The 22075-nt window shown below is 36.1% G+C and overlaps 1 protein-coding gene across 1 annotated transcript; it reads right to left on the minus strand.

Annotated features, from left to right (window-relative positions):
* Positions 1-17256: 17256 nt before the first annotated feature.
* On the minus strand, positions 17257-19667 carry LOC128564993 (proline-rich nuclear receptor coactivator 2-like). The gene has a single exon (XM_053561149.1). It carries the CDS (start codon positions 19269-19271, stop codon positions 18852-18854), a length of 420 nt encoding a protein of 139 aa, XP_053417124.1. The 5' UTR covers positions 19272-19667; the 3' UTR covers positions 17257-18851.
* Between the last annotated feature and the right edge of the window lie 2408 nt (positions 19668-22075).

Here is a 22075-nt window from a genome sequence, read left to right on the forward strand (position 1 = left end):
ACGTCAGTCATTATTTCTTAGGAATATTTCTTCAGCTCCCCTCTCTTTCTCTTCTCCTTCCTAGATTCCAAAGACATGGTGTTAGATCTTTTGTTTTAGTCCTACAGGTCCATGAGTTTTTGTTTCTGAGTCTGACTCCTCCACTCCTAGCCGATTTTCTCTCTCCGTTTGGATATTTCTTACTGTTCTATGATTTTCTCTTCCAGTTTGGGTATTTCCTACTGTTCTATCATGAAGCTCACTGACTATTTCCTCTGCCCTCTTCATTGTGCTGTTGAATCCCTCCATTGAATTTTAATTTCAATAAAATTTACTTCATCTAATCACTTTGGTAACCATCGCCAAAGTGACTAGACAAATCCATTTTATTCTCAACAGTGGGGCATTGGTTTGGTGAATTTTAAATGTGGACCTGTAGATCCCGTGGAATTGATTTATGCCTTCTATGAGAGTGAACAGAAGGCGTAACAACAGAAGGCATGAGATGAGTGGAGCCAGATGAAAAAGACAATTGGCTAAACTATAAACAAAAAAATGTACGTGTGTTGCTGTATGCAATTCCATCTAATTAGCTTTTTGAACCTATAATTTGCTTATTTAGCTACAGTTGTTTTCCTTTTTAAAGGTTGGAAGGAGTGACATACTTTGTTTATAATTAGATCTGTTAATTTAAAATGAGTTGTCAGTAGTTTTGACATAGAGATGCCCAACCAAATTCCTTTCAAACATACTTTTGAGAAAGATTGATAGAAATACAGAAATAATTGTCATCTTTCTGCAACTAGAAATTGGAAACTACTGACTTGTCTACTTTGAAATTGGAAACTACTGACTTGTCTGCTTTGAAACTACTAAACTTGTTAACCAATGTTAACATATTGGTTAACATTACCTATTAGTTATCAAATAATATCCGACCTTTTTTGATGTCCTAGCTATGAAAAAATACAAAAAAAAAAAAAAGATACACAGTATTTGGGTTAGAAGAAAGTAATAAAAGAGAGTGCAATAATTATTCCATTGTCCTATTTTACATTAAACTGAGTAAATATAGATCTGTTTGCTATGTTTTAAATATTCTATCCTGAATATCTGATGTAAGTAAAAATATTTGTTTTACAATGGCTTCTTGGAGACAGAATTACACACAGAGGGTAATTTGCTCATTAACATAATTTATCATGTTAAATGGGAACGTATAGCATTTTGAAGAGAAAATATTTGAGAGTTTTTCCCCACAATCTTTTCCTAAGACTATTTCAAACGAGAAATGATGCTAAGCTTTAACTATAAGAAGTCCTGAAAATAACTGTAAGAAGTCCGGGAGAAATAAAAGAAAAAACCCATGATATTGCCATTCACTGAATTCACAGCCAGCCATGGTTTTCTCCTTCTCTCCCTCTCTCTTTTCCCAAACACATACCATATCAGAGAGAAATATAATAATAACTTAAACTGTCTGACTTGGAGTTTAAAAGACTCTCTCACTGACCAAATTTTAGTCAGGCTTCTTGGAGCCCTCTTTTAACTTACATCAACCCCCACTCCTATCTTTGGCCTGCCCAACTCAGTCTTAGCAAAGAATCCCACTAAGTCACTCCCTACCCTTAACAGCTGATCACCCTTGATCTCAGATCAAGTTTATCATTCGCATCGTATGTCTTTGGCCTCCCTTTAGCAAGAATCTCTACCCCTGATGGCTCCTATTAATAAATTTCCACCACTGATTCCCTTACTCTTCTCCTTGGCTATAAATTTCCAGCTGTGTTTGCTGTGTTAAGAATTGAGCCTAATCTTTCTCCCCAGTTGCAATAACCTTGTTACCATTTGTCAGCTATGGTCTGAATATCTCTCACACCTTAAATTCATATATCAAAATTATAATTCCAAAGGTGATGGTATTAGGAGGTGCGACCTTAGGGGAGGAGAGTAGATCATGAAGATGGAGCCCTCATTAATGGGATTAATGCCCGTACAAACTAAGTACCAGATCTGCCTCACAGCTTCTGTTTGTTGTTTATAAAATACTCAGAATAAGGGCGGCGCCTGTGGCTCAGTGAGTAGGGCGCCGGCCCCATATACCGAGGGTGGCGGGTTCAAACCCAGCCCCGGCCAAACTGCAACCAAAAAATAGCCAGGCGTTGTGGCGGGAGCCTGTGGTCCCAGCTACTCGGGAGGCTGAGGCAAGAGAATCGCTTAAGCCCAGGAGTTGGAGGTTGCTGTGAGCTGTGTGAGGCCACCGCACTGTACCGAGGGCCATAAAGTGAGACTCTGTCTCTACAAAAAAAAAAAACATTTAAAAAAAAAAAATACTCAGAATAAGGAATTTGATTGTAACAACCTGAACCTACTAAGACACCAGTTTAATAATTATTAGAATGTATTTTTTATTTAATAAAGTTTCAATAGCAAGATTTATTAAACACGGAAGTAGTTTTCCAGTGTTTTCTACATAGTCTGAGCCTAAATAGGAGAATACAGAAACAGACATTATGCTTTCCACTTTGAACAGATGATTTGGTGAACACTTAAAAAAGTACAAGGCATTGATTAAGTCATAAAAACAAAGGTTGTTTCATCTATGTAAAGATTACTATGCTAATATTCTTGGGAAAGCCATAGACAAATTTTATCACTGACAAAATATTTCATAGTTTCTTTGTAGCCCAGATAGAGGACTACGAGCTGGATGATTGTTGGTCATGTTCACTGATTGTATAAAGTAGTTCTCTCTCCACCAACCCACCTCCTACACGCTGGATTTATGCTTTTGCGTAGCCTAGTAAACTTCATGTGTCATGGGGGCTCTTGTTCAGGCTCTGCTATCTTCTGGGTTAAAATATGAGCAAAAGTGATGGGAGCCAATTCACCTTAATCTTGATGTTCTGACAGATTTGAGCTCATTGTCTGGATCTTTAGAGCCTTTTTGGTTCCTTAGGCCTTTCCGGTTTTTGTTTGTTTTTTAACTATTTCTTTAATTCTTCCAAGAAATGCTCTTTTTCATATATTGACCAAGGACAAACTCTGTTGTTTGCCACCGTGTAATTCTAACTGATACAAGAAGGAATCAAAAAGGAGACATTCAAGACATTAGGGAAGGAATAAGAGTGGATAGAATTCAAAAACAATGGGGAGGGAAGTTATTCTGGAGTAGAACATAGGCTTTCCTTCATCTCAGAGAGCAATAGCAGAAGAGAGTGATAGACATGAGTGTGTGGAAGCAAACTGTATTGTAAAGGAGTTATATAGGGGTAAATGACCTTGATCTCAGGGAAGCACTACACAATTACCCACCCTATGTGAGAATGAAGAGGAGGAAGTGAGTTCTCAAGAAAGAAGGTATGAAATAATCACCAAGAAGACCATCTGGAAAGAGAGAACTCGTGAAACTAAAAGGATTTTCAGACCTTGGCAGGAAGTTTTCCTATTAAATTACAGGAGAGAAAGCACTTGGTATCCTAATATTTTTTTCTCGTGATACAACCATTCGTTATCAGTAAGCTTTATCTAATCCAGGTTCCCGTTCTCTGGCAGCAAGTTATCACAAAAAGTAATTTACTTTACATTAAGTAAGTTGAAAAATTAGATTTTCAACCACAGTGAAATGTTTGTGTATACAAGAGTGATAAAATCTTAGAAATCAGTGGCATAGTACACAATGAATTCAAAGTATGACGTTCTCTAAAGAAACATAGGGAAGTCATCACCTCCATGTCACATCTATGAGAAAAGTGCATAAAATATTACCTATTACTTAATGGCTCCTTTTGTCACTGAAATATTGAGGAGATAAAAAATTGAATTATTTATACACAACATTATTACTTTAGAAAACATTCCTTCCAGTTCTTTCAATTACTTTCCTCTCAACTCTAAAACTTTTATGATGAAATGTTCTAAAGCAAATATGATGTAACACATGTAATCTGTACTTTCCAATGTGGTAGCCACGTGTGACTCTTGAGTGCTTGAAATATGCTACTGCAGTTGAGAAAATGAAGTGTTATTTTCGTTAAAATTAATTTTAATTACGTTAAATTAATATAGCCGTATGTAGCTAATGGCAACTGTACAGCCCAGCTCTAGACTATATGACTCTTACTCATTTAGTGATATTCTAAAATTACATATGCAATATACAAGAATAACTCCAATGGAAGGTACAGACAGTAATCTAAGAACAGATAAAATAGCTAAGAGTCAATTATAGTTTCAACTTATTTGTAGAAAGTTTACTTATTTTTGTTACATACACTAATGTTTTCATTTATTTTCAGTTTAACTTATAAAAGAGAATCTCTGAATTTTTAATTAAAGAAGAAAACTATTGCCAAAACCATTATCATAATAAAAGATAATTGAACACATATTTTTGAAATAATGGTGCAGTATGTATCAATTTTTAAGAAATTAGTTTCAATGTAAAATGTCAAGGAACTGACATTGGGAGCGGTAAAGGAAAATTATTCAGATATTTCATCCTAGTTCAATACCTAGCAATGCAATTGGAACATTTTGAGTTTCTCGTACTGCCATAAATTTCCATTTTGATGAAGAAGGTAGTATCAATAATTTTAAAGTAGAGTAGTAAAGAACACATGTAATAATGTAAGAAAGGAGAGATTAATTCAAATTGAAATGTCCTGATAAAATTCTAGGTCGTGAACAGAAATATATGTTCTTTTTTTTTTGTAGAGACAGAGTCCCACTTTATGGCCCTCGGTAGAGTGCCGTGGCCTCACACAGCTCACAGCAACCTCCAACTCCTAGGCTTAAGCGATTCTCTTGCCTCAGCCTCCCAAGTAGCTGGGACTACAGGCGCCGCCACAACGCCCGGCTATTTTTTGGTTGCAGTTCAGCCGGGGCCGGGTTTGAACCCGCCACCCTCGGTATATGGGGCCGGTGCCTTATCGACTGAGCCACAGGTGCCGCGAAATATATGTTCTTGATCATGTTGATGTTAAATGAATTATCATGCTAAATTTATAAAATATGGGAAGATAAAAATTAATATCTGCTGAGACTTCTGTGTACAAGGATTATTTAAGGAGGAGTTCTTCATTAACTTACATTTTCTTAAAAGTTATGCAAAAATGAAAGAATAGAAAATGTAATTTATTCTGAGATGCTTCACAATGCAGAGAGAAGTAAATTATTCTTATTAAAATACAGAAGACATTTTCCACATGTAGAATATTTTTCACATAAGTAGAAAGGAATATGAGATTATTTTATCAAAGATATAAAGAATTACTTTAAAATTAAATTTTACTTTACATTTATTTGTTTTCAGGAAATGATTTGTTCCTATCTTTGGAAGATATACCCATTTGACTGACATACCCCCTGAATAAATTTTGATAAAACATTGAAACAATATTTTGCTTTATTACTAAGAAATTACTAGAATTTTACCTTAACTTACAAATAAATATATCCATTACTGTTCATAGATTTAGCTGTACACAGAAAGCATGTATAAAACATATGCAGATATAGAAAATTGGAATACAAAAGAGTATGCATATAATATTTAATAGATTTAGCTCAAAGTCTAGAAGATTGAACCTGTGTCAGGGTCTCCATAAAAATTGAAAGTGTACATTTTAGTCAGTAATCTCAGCTACACAGAAAGGAGATCCTTTGAGGGCAGGTGTTCTAGGCCAGCCCGGGCTATAAAGACCCTATCTTGGAACGAAAGAAAGAGAGAGAGAAAGAGAGAAAGAAAGAAAAGATAATATAAGAGCATATAAACATAGCAATATGTGCATTGATTCAAATAACTAAATTAGTATATAGCAACCATATCAGCACAGCTTGCTTAATTTGAAAGTAGATTAAAAAATAAGTTTTGCTTTAAACATATATTTTAATTTGTATGATTATCCTCATAGTCATTTTTCCTTTTCTTACGTTTTTACTTACTATTGGCTACACTAATTGTCAGATTTGAAAGGCTGCAATTAGCATAATATTTCAATTTCCCAAAATGAATTCTATGAACACTAATTTCAAAGGATGATAACTTGGAACATAGGATTTAAAAATGATATCATTTTATTTTCTTATGAGCTAGTCAGAACATTTAACATGCTAGTATACATCATTAATTTCTGTTTGGGAGAAAATTTTAATTTTATTAACAGATAATATAGGGGACTTAAATCTTGATTAGGCTGGATATGTATTAGGGACCTGAGTGAAATTATAGACTAATGGAGAAGACAGATATGAAATAAACACACAGACACATATAAAGTAAATAAACATATGTAGAAGTAAAAGATACACAGAAAGAAAATGTTATAATTCTCTAAAATAAGACTGATAATTTTTTGTTCAGAACATCTCAGGCACTAGTATTGTTAGGGACAGATGGGTTGGTTTTAATGATGAATTTCCTAATCTGGTCATTCTCCTTTGTGTGATTCAATATATTTATATTTGTTTTTTGTAATGGATAGGTAACACTTTCTCAGATATATTTCTTTTTGCTCACAGGAATGATTTCTGCATTGTGATTACTCTGATAATTTTATGGTTTCTATGAAATGGCTGTGGTAAAATAACCTGAGAACTTTGAAATATAAGCTATTTGTCTGTTTTGGTTTCCAGACATGATACAGTGGCATATTCCTGAAGTAAAATCTCCATAAGTAAAATTCCATAAGTAAAAATCTCGCAGTAAATATAATGTAGTATTTTATGTAATTTTCTTAGAATATATTCAGTTAACAATAAACAATAACTGAATTATATCAAATCGTATTGTCCTTCGGCCATTTGCAGAAGAAGTAATGATTGACTTTCTGGTCCCTTGGTGATATATACACTTAAATTTAAACTATGTATCATTTAAATGTGATAAATAGTTTAGATGTGAAGCACCTTTCTGTAGATTGATATGCTATCTTTTAAACTGTGGTGTTTATAAAGATTTTTACTTAAATTAATGATGGTGGATTTCTACTGCATTGGTTTAATAGTTCTCCTGGCGTACTTACTACTCTTGGAAAGAGTATCAAGACAGTTCAGCAATGTAAATGATACCCAATAAAGTGATACTTGAGTGAATATTAAAATACATCTAACATAATAGATTATTTGGACTTTGTATCTTAATTTTACAATATAATTAACAAACCTCAGAGTCTGGTTTTACTAACATTTTGCTCTAGAGTTATGTACTCATTGTTATGTATGTTATTCTAGAAAAGTGACAATGTGAGAGATGATAACGTGTCTAGTGAGTGTGTAGGAGTGTAGAATTTAATAAAACATTTGGTCCCAAATTTCCAGTCATGCATATCACTTGTCCAATCTCTTCATATTTTAATGACCAAAACAGCTTTGTGGCGGAACCATGCAAACCATTCATCATTATGATTCAATATTGAGTGTGACTGTGGTCAACACAAAATTCTGGCTACGTCTTAATTCCCAGAATAAAGAGGTGGCTGAAGGGGAGTATCTGAAGTACTACTTACTAGAGACAAGTCTTACAATTACTCTGTTCCTTAACTACATGAAGCCATTTGTGGAAATGTTCACCATTTCCATGTCACCTTGAACATGCAAGTATGCAAATTTACACCAAGTAAATAAAGTTAGCCCCTTCTAGAGTTTATTTACAATTAACTTTTACTAGTAGGGTTTCATTTAGTAATAAAACAAGAGTCTCCGTACTTCTGGGAATCTATTTTGGCAATAGAGAATGAAAAGAGAGGAATGACTGGATCATTAGCTTGCTTAATAAGTGCATGTAATACATTTGACATATCAATGAACAATGTGCTATACTTACCCATCTTTTAAATTAAATGACTGCAAACATCTACCTCAATCTATAGTATCTATCTATCAAAAGAACTACACTTTGTAAAGTCATTTTGTCATTCACGTATCTAGTTCTTCATTCAGCCAATCGACAAGCTACCATAACTCCTGCTGTGTCTGATCATGATAATAAATTAGCAAATGTATAAGATAAACACTTTTACTAGATAGTTTAAGATTTTTTTTGGTGTGCTCTCACCTAAAGGGCACAATGTAAGGGTATATGGCACACCTCTTGGATGCGGGCCACAAGTACAAGAAGGGCTTTTTACCTAAGAAATGCAAACATTGTAACCTAGTTGTTTGTACCCACACATTAACCTGAAATTTAAGAAAAAAGATTGGGTGGCACCTGTGGCTCAAGGAGTAGGGCCCCGGTTCCATATGCCATAGGTGGCAGGTTCAAACCCAGCCCCGGACAAAAAAAACACACAAAAAAAAGATTTTTAGTTTACAAAAACTGTGCCAACAAACTATCTTAAGTTCCAACAACTACAAAATTTGAGTTGGTTATTTCATAAAAAATAAAGAAAGAAATTTCTTTCACTTATAACTGTGAAGCTTAAAACCAAGTGAGTTAGTGGAACTTGAAAAATAATTAATTTTGACAATGGAAATGTAGCCAGGAGCCTAAGTTATATATTTTCTAAGTATTTATTCCTTTTTGTTCCCTTTCATAAAATCCTACCCATTAACATATTTTGCAGAAATTATAAATACAATGTACTAAAGTTTTTATCTTTTTTTTTTTTTAATCTCTATAAGTATTGAAAATAAGAAAAAAAGCAAGCACAAATTCTGTGATAATGGCCCAAGGGCTAGCATTAAAATGACAAAAGCAAGAAGAGGCAAAAACATCATACTAAATGTAGCTTTTTTTTTTGCAGTTTTTGGCCGGGGCTGGGTTTTACCCCGCCACCTCCGGCATATGGGGCCGGTGCCCTACTCCTTTGAGCCACAGGCGCCACCCTCATAGCTTTTGTTTTGAAGCATTTGCAAATAATGTTTCTTTGTGAAGCGCTTTGTAAAGTATTAATATAACATCTTCTATGGCAAATATTCAGTAATTATAGTTTCAATAGAGTGAGAAAAAGATCATTCTACCTTTGAAAATATAAATCAAAACTATTTTAAGGAGATTAAAGATGGCGGCTGAGTAACAGCTTCCCTGCAACAAGGAACAGCAAGTCTGGGGAAACAAGACTCCAGGCATCTCTGGCCAGTGGGATCTGCCTATAATCATCCCTTTGAGGATACAGGGAGCCAGCAAGGGACTTCTGGGCCCCAAGAGGAAGACAAAACAGTGGAAAACTGGCAAGTGGTTGTGTTTGTTCGATCGACCTAATCATGCCGGCAACCGTAAGTATAAGCAGCAGTGAGACTGCAAACCAGAAAGGCCTTGCCTGTGAACTGTTTCGGTGTTCTTAGACTTGGCACTCAGTTGAACTGCCTTGGGGAGAGCTTGAGCAGGAGTGTGGAGAACTTTGGGCATTGTCTGGGGCCCTAGACTGAGCCACTGAGCTGGGCGCAGGAAGCCATTGTGAAAGAACTGTCCCAGCAAGCTCCACCCTCAGAGTCTCAGAGCAAGGATTGGGCGGGTAAAAGCAACCTACTGACTGAGCAGCCTAAAGGCAGGGACTGAGCTGCCTTACAGCCTTAATCCTTAGGGGCAGAGTGAGACGGTTTTGGCACACTGGAGCCTTGGGCTGTTGCCCTGGGTAGAGTGCCGTGACGTCACAGCTCATTGCAACCTCAAACTCCTGGGCTTGGCACCGCCCAGACCTCCATAAGAGCTGTGCAACAATCCCCGACCGGTGACCTGCACCCACTGTGCCTCCACATTCTCTGACCAGGAACTGCAGGAGCCACGCAACCCTGCGTCCTCCCTCCTGTGTCCACCCAGCTTCCACACTAGCCCATTCTGGACAGGGACTCTGGTAGCTGCGTGACCTTTGCAGTCCTCCCTGCCTCTTGCAGAGCTCTTCTCCTGGCCAGAGACTTCTGGAGCCTTGGGCTGTCTGTGCCAAAGTCACTGGGTGCCTGGCACTCCCAGAACCATGCGCACCACCCCCAGCCCTGTTGCTGGATCCGGGTGTGTCACGAACCGGAGCTGCTTCCACAACCAGAACTCCCTAGCTAGAGCAGCCCCAGAGGAACTACACAGGGTCACTCCCTACAAAGATTCAGCAACAATAGAGTGATCCCACTGGGGTCTAATCTTGGAGAGACACCTCCCCAGCTCTGAGGACGGCCAGAGACAATGGTGAAAAACAATCAATCATGAGGCGAAATCAACAGAAAAACTCTGGCAATATGAATAATCAGAGTAGATCAACTCCCCCAAGGATCAATGGGGCAGAAACAGCACAAGACCCCATGCACAAACAAATAGCTGAGATGTCAGAAATTGAATTCAGGATCTGGATAGCAAATAAGATTGAATTAGAATTCCAAAAGTTATCTCAAGAATTCAACAGATTCAAAGACCAAATGACCAAAGATTTCGACACATTGAGACAAGTTGCATCCTTCAAAGATCTGAAAAACACAGTAGAATCCCTCAGTAACAGAATGGAGCAAGCAGAAGATAGGATTTCTGACATCAGAGACAAAGCTTTCGAACGCTCCCAAACCCTCAAAGAAGAAGAGAAATGGAGAGCAAAAACAGACCACTCTCTCAGAGAGCTCTCGGATAATTTGAAGAAAACCAATATTTGTCTTATAGGGATCCCTGAAAGTGACAAAGTGGCTTCACAAGGAACAGAGTCTCTTCTCCATGAGATTATGAAGGAGAACTTTCCAGACATGGCAAGAGAGTCCGAAATTCAGATAGCAGACAGTTTCAGAACTCCAGCACGACTCAACCCAAAGAAGACATCCCCCAGACACATCATAATCAATTTCACTAAAGTTAACATGAAGGAGAAAATTCTGAAAGCTGCCAGACGAAAGAAAACCATTACCTACAAGGGGAAGAATATCAGAATAACTGCAGAACTCTCTGCTGAAAACTTTCAAGCTAGAAGAGGATGGTCATCGACTTTTAATCTCCTAAAACAAAATAACTTTCAACCCAGGATCCTGTACCCAGCAAAACTGAGCTTCATTTATGACGGAGAAATTAAATACTTCAATGACATTCACATGTTGAATAAATTTGCCACAACTAAACCAGCTCTCCAGGATATTCTCAGACCTATCCTCCATAAAGACCAGCGTAATCCTCCACCACAAAAGTAAACTCATCCAGAAAATCTTGATCAAATTCCAACTTCCACAGTCGCAAAAGGATTAAAAATGTCCACTGGACTCTCCAAAGGCTTATCAGTACTCTCAATTAATGTGAATGGTTTAAACTGTCCTCTAAAGAGGCACAGGTTGGCTGACTGGATACAAAAATTCAAGCCAGATATCTGCTGCCTACAAGGATCTCATCTTACATTAAAAGACAAGTATAGACTCAAGGTGAAGGGATGGTCATCTATATTCCAGGCAAATGGAAAGCAGAAAAAAGCAGGTGTTTCAATCCTGTTCGCAGATGCAATAGGCTTTAAACCAAACAAAATAATTAAGGATAAGGATGGACACTTCATATTTGCTAAAGGTAATACTCAATATGATGAGATCTCTATTATTAATATTTATGCACCCAACCAGAACACACCTCAATTTATAAGAGAAACTCTAACAGACATGAGCAACTCAATTTCCTCCACTTCCATACTAGTTGGAGATTTTAACATCCCTTTAGCAGTGCTGGATAGATCCTCCAAAAAGAACCTAAGCAAAGAAATTATAGATTTAAACTCAACCATTCAACATCTGGACTTAACAGACATCTACAGAACATTTCATCCCCAAAAAACTGAATACACATTCTTCTCATCAGCCCGTGGAACATACTCCAAAATTGACCACATCCTAGGCCACAAATCTGACCTCAGCAAATTAAAAAAAATAGAAATTATTCCTTGCATCTTCTCAGACCATCATGGAATAAAAGTTGAACTCAATAACAACAGGAACCTGCATACCCATACAAGAACATGGAAACTAAACAACCTTATGCTGAAGGATAGATGGGTTATAGACGAGATTGAGAAGGAAATCACCAAATTTTTGGAACTAAACAAAAATCAAGGCATGAACTACCAGAACCTCTGGGATACTGCAAAGGCATTCTTAAGAGGGAAATTTATAGCACTGCAACCCTTCCTTAAGAAAACGGAAAGAGAGGAAGTTAATAACTTAATGGAACATCTCAAGCAACTGGAGAAGGAAGAACACTCCAAATCCAAACCCAGCAGAAGAAAAGAAATAACCAAAATCAGAGCAGAATTAAATGAAATTGAAAACAAAAGAATTATACAACAGATCAATAAATCCAAAAGCTGGTTTTTTGAAAAGATCAATAAAATAGATAAGCCTTTGGCCAACCTAACCAGGAAAAAAAGAGTAAAATCTCTAATTTCATCAATCAGAAATGGTAATGATGAAATAACAACAGACCCCTCAGAAATTCAAAAAATCCTTAATGAATACTACAAAAACTCTACTCTCAGAAATATGAAAATCTGAAAGAAATCCACCAATACCTGGAAGCATGCCACCTACCAAGACTTAGCCTGAACGAAGTGGAAATGTTGAACAGGCCTATATCAAGTCTGAAATACCATCAACTATACAAAATCTCCCTAAAAAGAAAAGCCCAGGACCAGATGGCTTTACGTTGGAATTCTACCAAACTTTTAAAGAAGAACTAATACCTATACTACTAAACCTCTTCCAAAATATAGAAAAAGAAGGAATATTACCCAGCACATTCTACGAAGTAAACATCACCTTGATCCCTGAACCAGGGAAAGACCCAACAAGAAAAGAAAATTATAGACCAATATCACTAATGAATCTAGATGCTAAAATACTCAATAAGATCCTAACAAACAGAATCCAACAACACATCAAAAAAATTATACACCATAACCAAGATTTATCCCAGGGTCTCAAGGCTGGTTCAATATATGTGAATTTATAAATGTAATTCAACACATAAACAAACTTAAAAATAAAGACCATATGATTCTTTCAATTGATGCAGAAAAAGCTTTTGATAATATCCAGCATCCCTTCATGATCAGAGCACTTAAGAAAATTGGTATAGAAGGGACATTTCTTAAACTAATAGAGGCCATCTACAGCAAACCCACAGCCAATATAGTATTTTTTTTTTAATTTTTTTATTAAATCATAACTGTATACAATGATATGATTATGGGGCATCATACACTCACTTCATAAACCATTTGACACATTTTTATCACAGTGGTTAACATAGCCTTTCCGGCGTTATCTCAGTTACTGTCCCAATATAGTATTGAATGGAGTTAAATTGAAATCATTTCCACTTAGATCAGGAACCAGGCAAGGTTGCCCATTGTCTCCATTGCTCCTTAACATTGTAATGGAAATTGTAGTCATTGCAATTAGGGAAGAAAAGGCGATCAAGGGTATCCACATAGGGTCAGAAGAGATCAAACTTTCACTCTCTTTGCAGATGATATGATCATATATCTGGAAAACACTAGGGATTCTACCACAAAACTTTTAGAAGTGATCAAGGAATATAGCAATGTCTCAGGCTACAAAATCAACACCCATAAATCTGTAGCCTTTATATATACCAACAGTAACCAAGCCGAACAAACAGTCAAGGACTCTATTCCTTTCACAGTAGGGCCAAAGAAGATGAAATATTTGGGAGTATACCTAACAAAGGATGTGAAAGATCTCTACAAAGAGAACTGTGAAAATCTAAGAAAAGAAATAGCTGAAGATGTTAACAGATGGAAAAGCATACCATGCTCATGGCTGGGAAGAATCAACATTGTTAAAATGTCCATACTGCCCAAAGCAATATATAATTTTAATGCAATTCCTTTTAAAGCTCCATTGTCATACTTTAAAGATTTTGAAAAAATAATACTTCATTTTATATGGAATCAGAAAAAACCTCGAATAGCCAAAACATTACTGAGCAATAAAAACAAAGCAGGAGGGATCACTCTACCAGAGCTGAGACTGTACTATAAATCCATAGTGATCAAAACAGCATGGTACTGGCACAAAAGCAAAGAAGTAGATGTCTGGAACAGAATAGAGAACCAAGAGATGGATCCAGCTACTTACCGTTATCTGATCTTTGACAAGCCAATTAAAAACATTCACTGGGGAAAAGATTCCCTATTTAACAAATGGTGCTGGGTGAACTGGCTGGCAACCTTTAGAAGATTGAAACTGGACCCACACCTTTCACCATTAACTAAGATAGACTCTCACTGGATTAAAGATTTAAACTTAAAACATGAAACTATAAAAATTCCTGAAGAAAGTGCAGGGAAAACTCTTGAAGGAATGGGCCTGGGTGAATATTTTATGAGAAGGACTCCCCAGGCAATTGAAGCAGTATCAAAAATACACTACTGGGACCTGATCAAACTAAAAAGCTTCTGCACAGCCAAGAACATAGTGAGTAAAGCAAGCAGACAGCCCTCAGAATGGGAGAAAATATTTACAGGTTATACCTCCGATAAAGGTCTAATAACCAGAATCCACAGAGAACTCAAACGTATTAACAAGAAAAGAACATGTGACCCCATGCCAGGGTGGCCAAGGGACTTGAAGAGAAACTTCTCTAAAGAAGACCGACGCAAGATCTACAAACACATGATAAAAAGCTCATCATCCTTAATCATCAGAGAAATGCAAATCAAAACTACTCTGAGATATCACCTAACCCCAGTAAGAGTAGCCCACATAACAAAATCCCAAAACCAGAAATGTTGGCGTGGATGTGGAGGAAAGGGCACACTTCTACACTTCTGGTGGGAATGCCCACTAATACGTTCCTTCTGGAAGGATGTTTGGAGAATACTTAGAGACCCAAAAATAGACCTGCCATTCGATCCTATAATTCCTTTACTAGGTTTATACCCAGAAGACCAAAAGTCACAATATAACAAAGACATCTGTACCAGAATGTTTATTGCAGCCCAATTCATAATTGCTAAGTCATGGAAGAAGCCCAAGTGCCCATCGACCCACGAATGGACTAGCAAATTGTGGTACATATATAGCACGGAATATTATGCAGCCTTAAAGAAAGATGGAGACTTTACATCTTTCATGTTTACATGGATGGAGCTGGAACATATTCTTCTTAGCAAAGTATCTCTGGAATGGAAGAAAAAGTATCCAATGTACTCAGCCCTACTATGAAGCTAAATTATAGCTTTCACGTGAAGACTATAACCCAACTATAGCACAAGACTATGGGGAAAGGGCCAAGGAAGGGGAAGGAAGGGGGGAGGTTTTGGTGGAGGGAGGCTAATAGGTGGGGCCACATCTATGGTGCATCTTAGAATGGGTACAGGCGATTGCACTAATGTACACAGCTATGATTTAACAATAAAAAAAAAGAAAAGAAAAAAACTATTTTAAAAACAAAATGTAACAGATTTCTTAGGTTTTGTTTTTCAGTCTAGAGCCCTGAGTGATACTAGGTTAGTCACTGAATTTTTAAATTCTATTTAACTCATAGAATAGTAAGTGGAATAAAAAATCCCATCAGAATTACAATGAAAGTAATTTCTATGGAATCTGATTCTCTTATTACTTTCATAATCTATCAAAATTAAAATATTAAAATTATCAAAACTATGAAACTTGTAAAATAAACATCAGTGCCCAACATCTTGATCTGCAAGAGGTATTGTAATAGAAAGTTTTAAATAGAAAACTGATGGTTTTTTCCTTTCACCTAGATTGGTAATAATTCTATTTGCTTGATAGAAACTGCCTGAATTGCTGAGTTGGAAAGGGTTCTGACACCACGTTAGGCCTCAATCCATGGTTATTAATCTCCGCTGATGCCACTGGGATGAAGGATCAGGGAAATATACATCAGATAGTTCTTATGGCTTGCCTATAACTTTTCATTAGAAATATTTCTGTGTAGAGATGATCAAATGGTCCCAGTAAAATAAAGTCTCTCTGCTCATTCATCCTACTGATCCCTTAGTAATGACTATTTTATGCCGTCATACAACCTTGATGATGTGATGCAGCCACAATGAGCCAGGACAGGAGTTCAGAGCAACATTGGTGAAGTGATTCTTTTAATTTTTACCTACCATATGGTTCTTTTATTGAAATAAAGAGGTCCGTCCTGCTGATTTAGTTATTTTTGTGTGTGTGTTTATAAGGTTTAAGTGTAGGCTCCTCTGGTAGATCCCTATGAGGCAGTCAATTAGAAATTACTTGTAAAGTCTCCATTTTTTTTAATGGCTGAATAGTATTCCATGGTATACATATACCACAGCTTGTTAATCCATTCCTGGGTTGGTGGGCATTTAGGCTGTTTCCACATTTTGGCAATGGTAAATTGAGCTGCAATAAACAGTCTAGTACAAGTGTCCTTATGATAAAAGGATTTTTTTCCTTCTGGGTAGATGCCCAGTAATGGGATTGCAGGATCGAATGGGAATCCTTCGTATTAACCTGGATGGAAGTGGAAGACATTATTCTTAGTAAAGCATCACAAAAATGGAGAAGCATGAATCCTATGTACTCAATCTTGATATGAGGACAATTAATGACAATTAAGGTTATGGGGGGGAAACAGAAAGAGGGAAGGAGGGAGGTGGGTGGGGCCTTAGTGTGTGTCACATTTTATGGGGGCAAGACATGATTGCAAGAGGGACTTTACCTAACAATTGCAATCAGTGTAACTGGCTTATTGTACCCTCAATGAATCCCCAACAATAAAAAAAAATAAATAAAAAAAAAAAAAAAAAGAAATTACTTGTAAAACTTGATTTATTTATATTGGCTCCACATTTTCCTTTTTTATGTAAAATGCAGTCTATATAGTATGCCAGAGTTATCACATTTTATCATTTAAGTATTACAGAGTTCATGACTGTCCTTTTGTTTTTGCTTTTTCGTTTGAAAGGAAATTTATTCCTTTAGCTGAAAAAGCACATTTGTAATGGGACGGCCCCACGTGCCAGCGAAGATAGTTGACGTCTCTGCTTGTGGTGCCCTCGGCTAAGGGTCGTCCCTCTCCCTTTCTAGCCCCTGTTGCATTTGCAGAATCTCAGTGTGGCTATGCCAGAATTTCAGAGACTGGCACATTTCATAGTGACTTAATGTATGTCCCCAGCTTTCAGAACTCAGGAAATATTCCTAACATTTTCATTTTTTTAATTAAAAAAATTATTTAAACTCCTATAGAGTACAAAAATCATGAAATGCCTCTTCACATGGCTGTGACTTACACCAAGACTCTCTTCATTTTTTAGAGGTAATTACTTTTAATGACTAGGGATGTATCCTTTTATTTATTTTTTTGGGGGGGGGGAGAAAAAACAATTTTATTTTTAAATTTCATGCTTCAAATTTGTTTTCTATACATTAGGTACTATATAGAATTTAAGATACCAATATTTAAATTGGGCAGTATTATTTCATATAAATTTAGTTGGAGAACTACAACAGCCATTCTGGTTATAAACACCCAAACAAAGGTACCAAATTAGGAAATAGGATTTTTATAATTCAAATTTAACTGACCTGCGGTTTTAACTTGTTATTGGGTTAAACTGTTAAACTTAGCCTTTACCCCTGAACAGTTGGTAAAACAAGGCTATCAAAGTATTACGCAAGAGATGACAACTTTTGCAAAAGCAGTCCCCTGGGTTGCACTTACTTTGAACCAACAAACACCCAATGGTACCTTACACTAACCAATCTTTTTATTATAGGTTGTAAGAATTGGCAAAAGCAATGAATCTTTAAAGGTTCTTTTTTTTTTGGGGGGGGGGACCTTTAATGGTTAATCTTTGGACTTAAGGGGGAAAAAATAAGCCCATACTGCATTTCACCTCTTAAAAATGTTTTAGCAGCTTAAATCTTTTTAATTATATAGAACTTATTACATGAGGCTGTAACTTTGAAATATAGCTCACAACCAAATCAATCAACATACACACTGGCACTTCAGCACAAAGGTAAACTTTAAAAACAAATTACTTTGGACCTTTAAAATCAGGCCATAGTATAAAAACAGTCCATGGTCTTATATTTAGCAAATTCATACTAAAATAATTCTATTTTTGTAGGATAAAGGCTGAGAAAACTTTACATATGCTGTAAGTTTATTACATGTATTTACATGGCTCTTTTCTTCCCTAGGTACTTAAAACTTTCACATTATACAACTCCCCACTTTACGGAGGCATTACAGGGATGACAAGGCCAGATCACTGTCTGAATAGCATATGCAGTGCTCTAATACAAAAATGTATTTTAAAAGCTACCATTAAACACTGCTTCTATAAAAAAAATTGTTTTGGTGCATTTGTTGGTACACACCTCACCATTTGCATTCAAAATTAGGGCCACTGAGGTATACTGTGCCTTATTCTAATAAACCTCAAGTACCCTTTCCACATTCACCACTGTACAATTTAGTAAAATGCAACTATTAAGAAAAATTCACATTTTCTTTTGGCAGTGCATCAGATTTTATTACTGGTGTGGTTGTTTCTAGTATATTTAACTTTGAAATGTTCAACTAGTTTTCAATCTCTGTCTTAGCTAGATGCTTATCATCTTAGTCGCTAACTCAACACATAAATCTACTGAGACCCATGAATGATAATCTTAAATTACTGTTTTTCCCCCAACAATAGAAAAAGCTGATTCCTTTACCATTCCCCAAATCTAAACTTGAATAGTTTCACTTATAAGATACTCAGTTGAGAATATTACCAAATACAATCATTAATTTCTTTAAGCTGCTACTATTACATCACAGTGCTCACAACACGTAGAGCAAATGAGATGAAGTCTAAATATACTTTTCACTTATAATTAGTTCTGCACAAAAGGATTCCCTAGTCAATCTGTTTCAGACCAGTTGACTATATCCATAAGCAACAGTACTTTATCTTATTTTATACTTGTACTTTAAGTAAGGTTTTAAGTTGAAATGTCATTATTTCCTTATCTGAAGGATTGAAGGAAACAGGAACCCAGTGGCTTGGAGGTTTGGGAAGAACACTTGGTGATGGTGGCTCACTAAATTTGGCTCCAGCATAGTTTTGATTAGCTTGAGATTTAAAAAGTAAGCTGGGACTTGATAAGCTAGAGTTCCAATTTTGATTATTTGGAAAATTTTTGTTCTTCCCCCCATTTTGCATGGCTTGCCATGCAGCTGCTGATGAGTTATAACCATGTCCTCTTTCTTTTTTCTTATGAACAATCTTCATCTGAGAATTCTGATCCTTGGTCTTCTGTCTATTAATCTGTTGTTGGTTCTTACTAACATTTCTAGATGGAGGGGCTGGAATGTTATACCTTTCTCCACCACCCATCTTCAGCTTCCTTGTCACCTTTCAGTCCGCTTTCCCGATTGTAGGATTTCCACTACCTGTCCTCTTCCTTGCTGCCAAGCCCAGGATAATAGGTGTTGCTTTCTGAAGGATCCTTTCCTTTGTCTCAATACAGAAGTTTTCATGGGCTGATCTGCTGAGTTCAGCCTAGGAGCTGAGGCCAACATCTGAGTCTCCTCAGCACACAAGTTTGAGAGAAGCCCTAGTGACTCCAGGCTCGGACTACGGAGGCGGCGGCTTCCTTTCAATGTCGAAGCCTCCCTCCCTTTCCAGGGAGAAACGAGGCACGGATCGAACGAGGCCCACAAGTAGCGACGAGCTGGCTGCTGACCACCCGATATCTCCTTCCCGACCTCCTCCTCCAGCCTCTACCGACAAAATGGAACAATGTATCCTTTTAAACAGAAGAGATTTTTAAAGAAAGCTATAAATCATACATATTATTCAGAAACTTTTTTTTTATTTAATTATACATCTTGGAAATAATTCAATCTTTGTTCATCTAGACCTGACTTCTAAGAGCTGTATCTTTGTTCATCTAGACCTGACTTCTAAGAGCTGTATCTTATTCTGAAATGTGATGGATCATTATATATGTAATGTTTTTTTAGGTTTCTATTTTGTTGCTATTAAAATGCTACAATATAAATCCTCTTCCATTGTTTTATTTATTTTTAACGGACAAGTAAAAATTGTGTATTTATAGTATACAACATATATATGTTTGATAAATGTGTACCTTCTTAAATGACTAAATTAAGCTAATTAGTATAATATAGTATAATAATATTATCTCACAATGATAAGATGTGAGATTATGCATATACTAATTAGCTTGATTTAGTCAAACTAAATTAAATTGACTAAGGTAAGTGGTGGGAAAACTTAAAGCTTCACTTTGAAATTGTCAAGTATATAATGTCTTATTATTAACTATAGTTAGCATGATGTACAATCGAACTTTTGAATTTATTTATCTAGTATAACTGAAATAGTTTCTATTGACCAATATCTCCCTAATTCCCCTTGTCCCAGCCCCTGGTAACCACCATTTAACTCTCTGTTTCTATGATTTCAAATTTTTTACACTCTGTATGTAAGCGAGGTCACGTAGTATTTCTGCTTCTGTGCCTGAACCTCCAGGTTCATCCATGTTATCACAAATAACAGGTTTTAATTCTTTTGAAAGGCTGAATATTTTTCGACCAATTTGTAATGTTAACTTTTCATATACTGATATCCCCACAAACTGTTTTTAGATTCTTTTCTGTTTTACCAATTGAATACTTCACCAAAACCACTGTTTTAATTTGTGTATATTTACAATATGACTTGACATCTGGTTACTATTTGATCAAGGTTTTTTTTAGTTATTCTGTCACATTATTTTCTACTTCAAGTGACAGTTTTAGATTGTAATGGCTTTATCATTGGATTTGTTTTTCAATTGCAGATTAATAGGAGGCTACAAATGATTAGGTTACAATGTTTGCATTTGCCACACAAAGTTCAAGTTGTAGCTGAGGCCTTCACCCAGGGGGTGTGCTGTAGACCCTTACATTGTGCCCACGAGGTGAAGTTTACGGATCCCCCTTCCTCCTCCACTCTCTTCTCTTTCTCCTCCCCCTCTCCTGACTTGAATTTTGTTTTCCTTTCATGTGGGTGGTGTGGGTATTTAGTTGTTTCTCTAGTGGTTTCATATTAGTATTTATGATTGGATGTTTTGAATTTGATCTTAATTTGTGGCCAATATCTTTGTAAAGTTTGAATCTCCCCATCTGGGAAAATTGTCAGTCTCTTTTTTTATTCAAAGATGTTCATGTTCTTTATGTTATTTAATTATTTTATCTTTTGCGTTATGTCATTTGACTTATTCCTTTACAGCCTCTGAACATTTTTTGTTAAATTTCTTCCTAAAATTTTTTAGTTTTGGTTCTGTTTTGAAGTACTTTTTATTTCTTAAGTATTAAGTAACCCAATGAAAAGGAAGTTACTTCTCCCGATCATTTCTTATATGTTTTTCTTGTATATAAAATCTTTACTTAAAAATGAGTCCATTAATTTTAAACACACATACATATTTGGGTTTGTTGATATTTTATGCTTCAGCTGTCTGAGGGTTAATCTAACACTGTCTCATATAATTGGGCTTTAAAAATTGCAAGGAAAAATGGTCTATATTTCTTGTCCCTGGGAAAAAGTAATCCTCTCTTTTCTTCCTGTTTCAGCATTTTTAGTAATAAGTATAAAAAGTATATTCAAGTGTTTTCAGTTCTTCTCTTCAGATTCAGTTTGTGTGCCACGTGAAATGTAGAACTAGATGTCAGCACTTGAATTAAAAGAACATTTTAGTTTACTTTTACCCTAAGAAACATCTTTCTTTGTTCAGCTGCTGCGTTTCTGCAGTCAAGTTATGACATACACATTTGCCTAGCTATTTGGGCATGATTTATCATGTCATTGATTCAGGTGTACATCTTTTGTGATGATTTATTCATTTCAGAAATTGTGAATACAAACAAAAAGGGCAAACAATTTTTAAAAATTATATAGATTAGCCATATTTTGGGTTCAGTACATTCCTTCATTGTAGCATGTGGTTTTTAGAGGTTTTCCTCTCTGGTCTACAATGCAAGATTTTGAGCAACTTGACTGTAGCTTGTCTTCATTTCAGTGTCTCTTTATAGCGGTCATGCTTAATAACACTTCCCCTATCTTGCTTGTTTTCACCAGTTCTGCTGCTGAAGAGGAAGGAAGGAAGGAAGGAAGGAAGGAAGGAAGGAAGG

Source organism: Nycticebus coucang, chromosome 14 (genome assembly GCF_027406575.1).
Source record: "Nycticebus coucang isolate mNycCou1 chromosome 14, mNycCou1.pri, whole genome shotgun sequence".
In the NCBI taxonomy this organism is placed as follows: domain Eukaryota; kingdom Metazoa; phylum Chordata; class Mammalia; order Primates; family Lorisidae; genus Nycticebus; species Nycticebus coucang.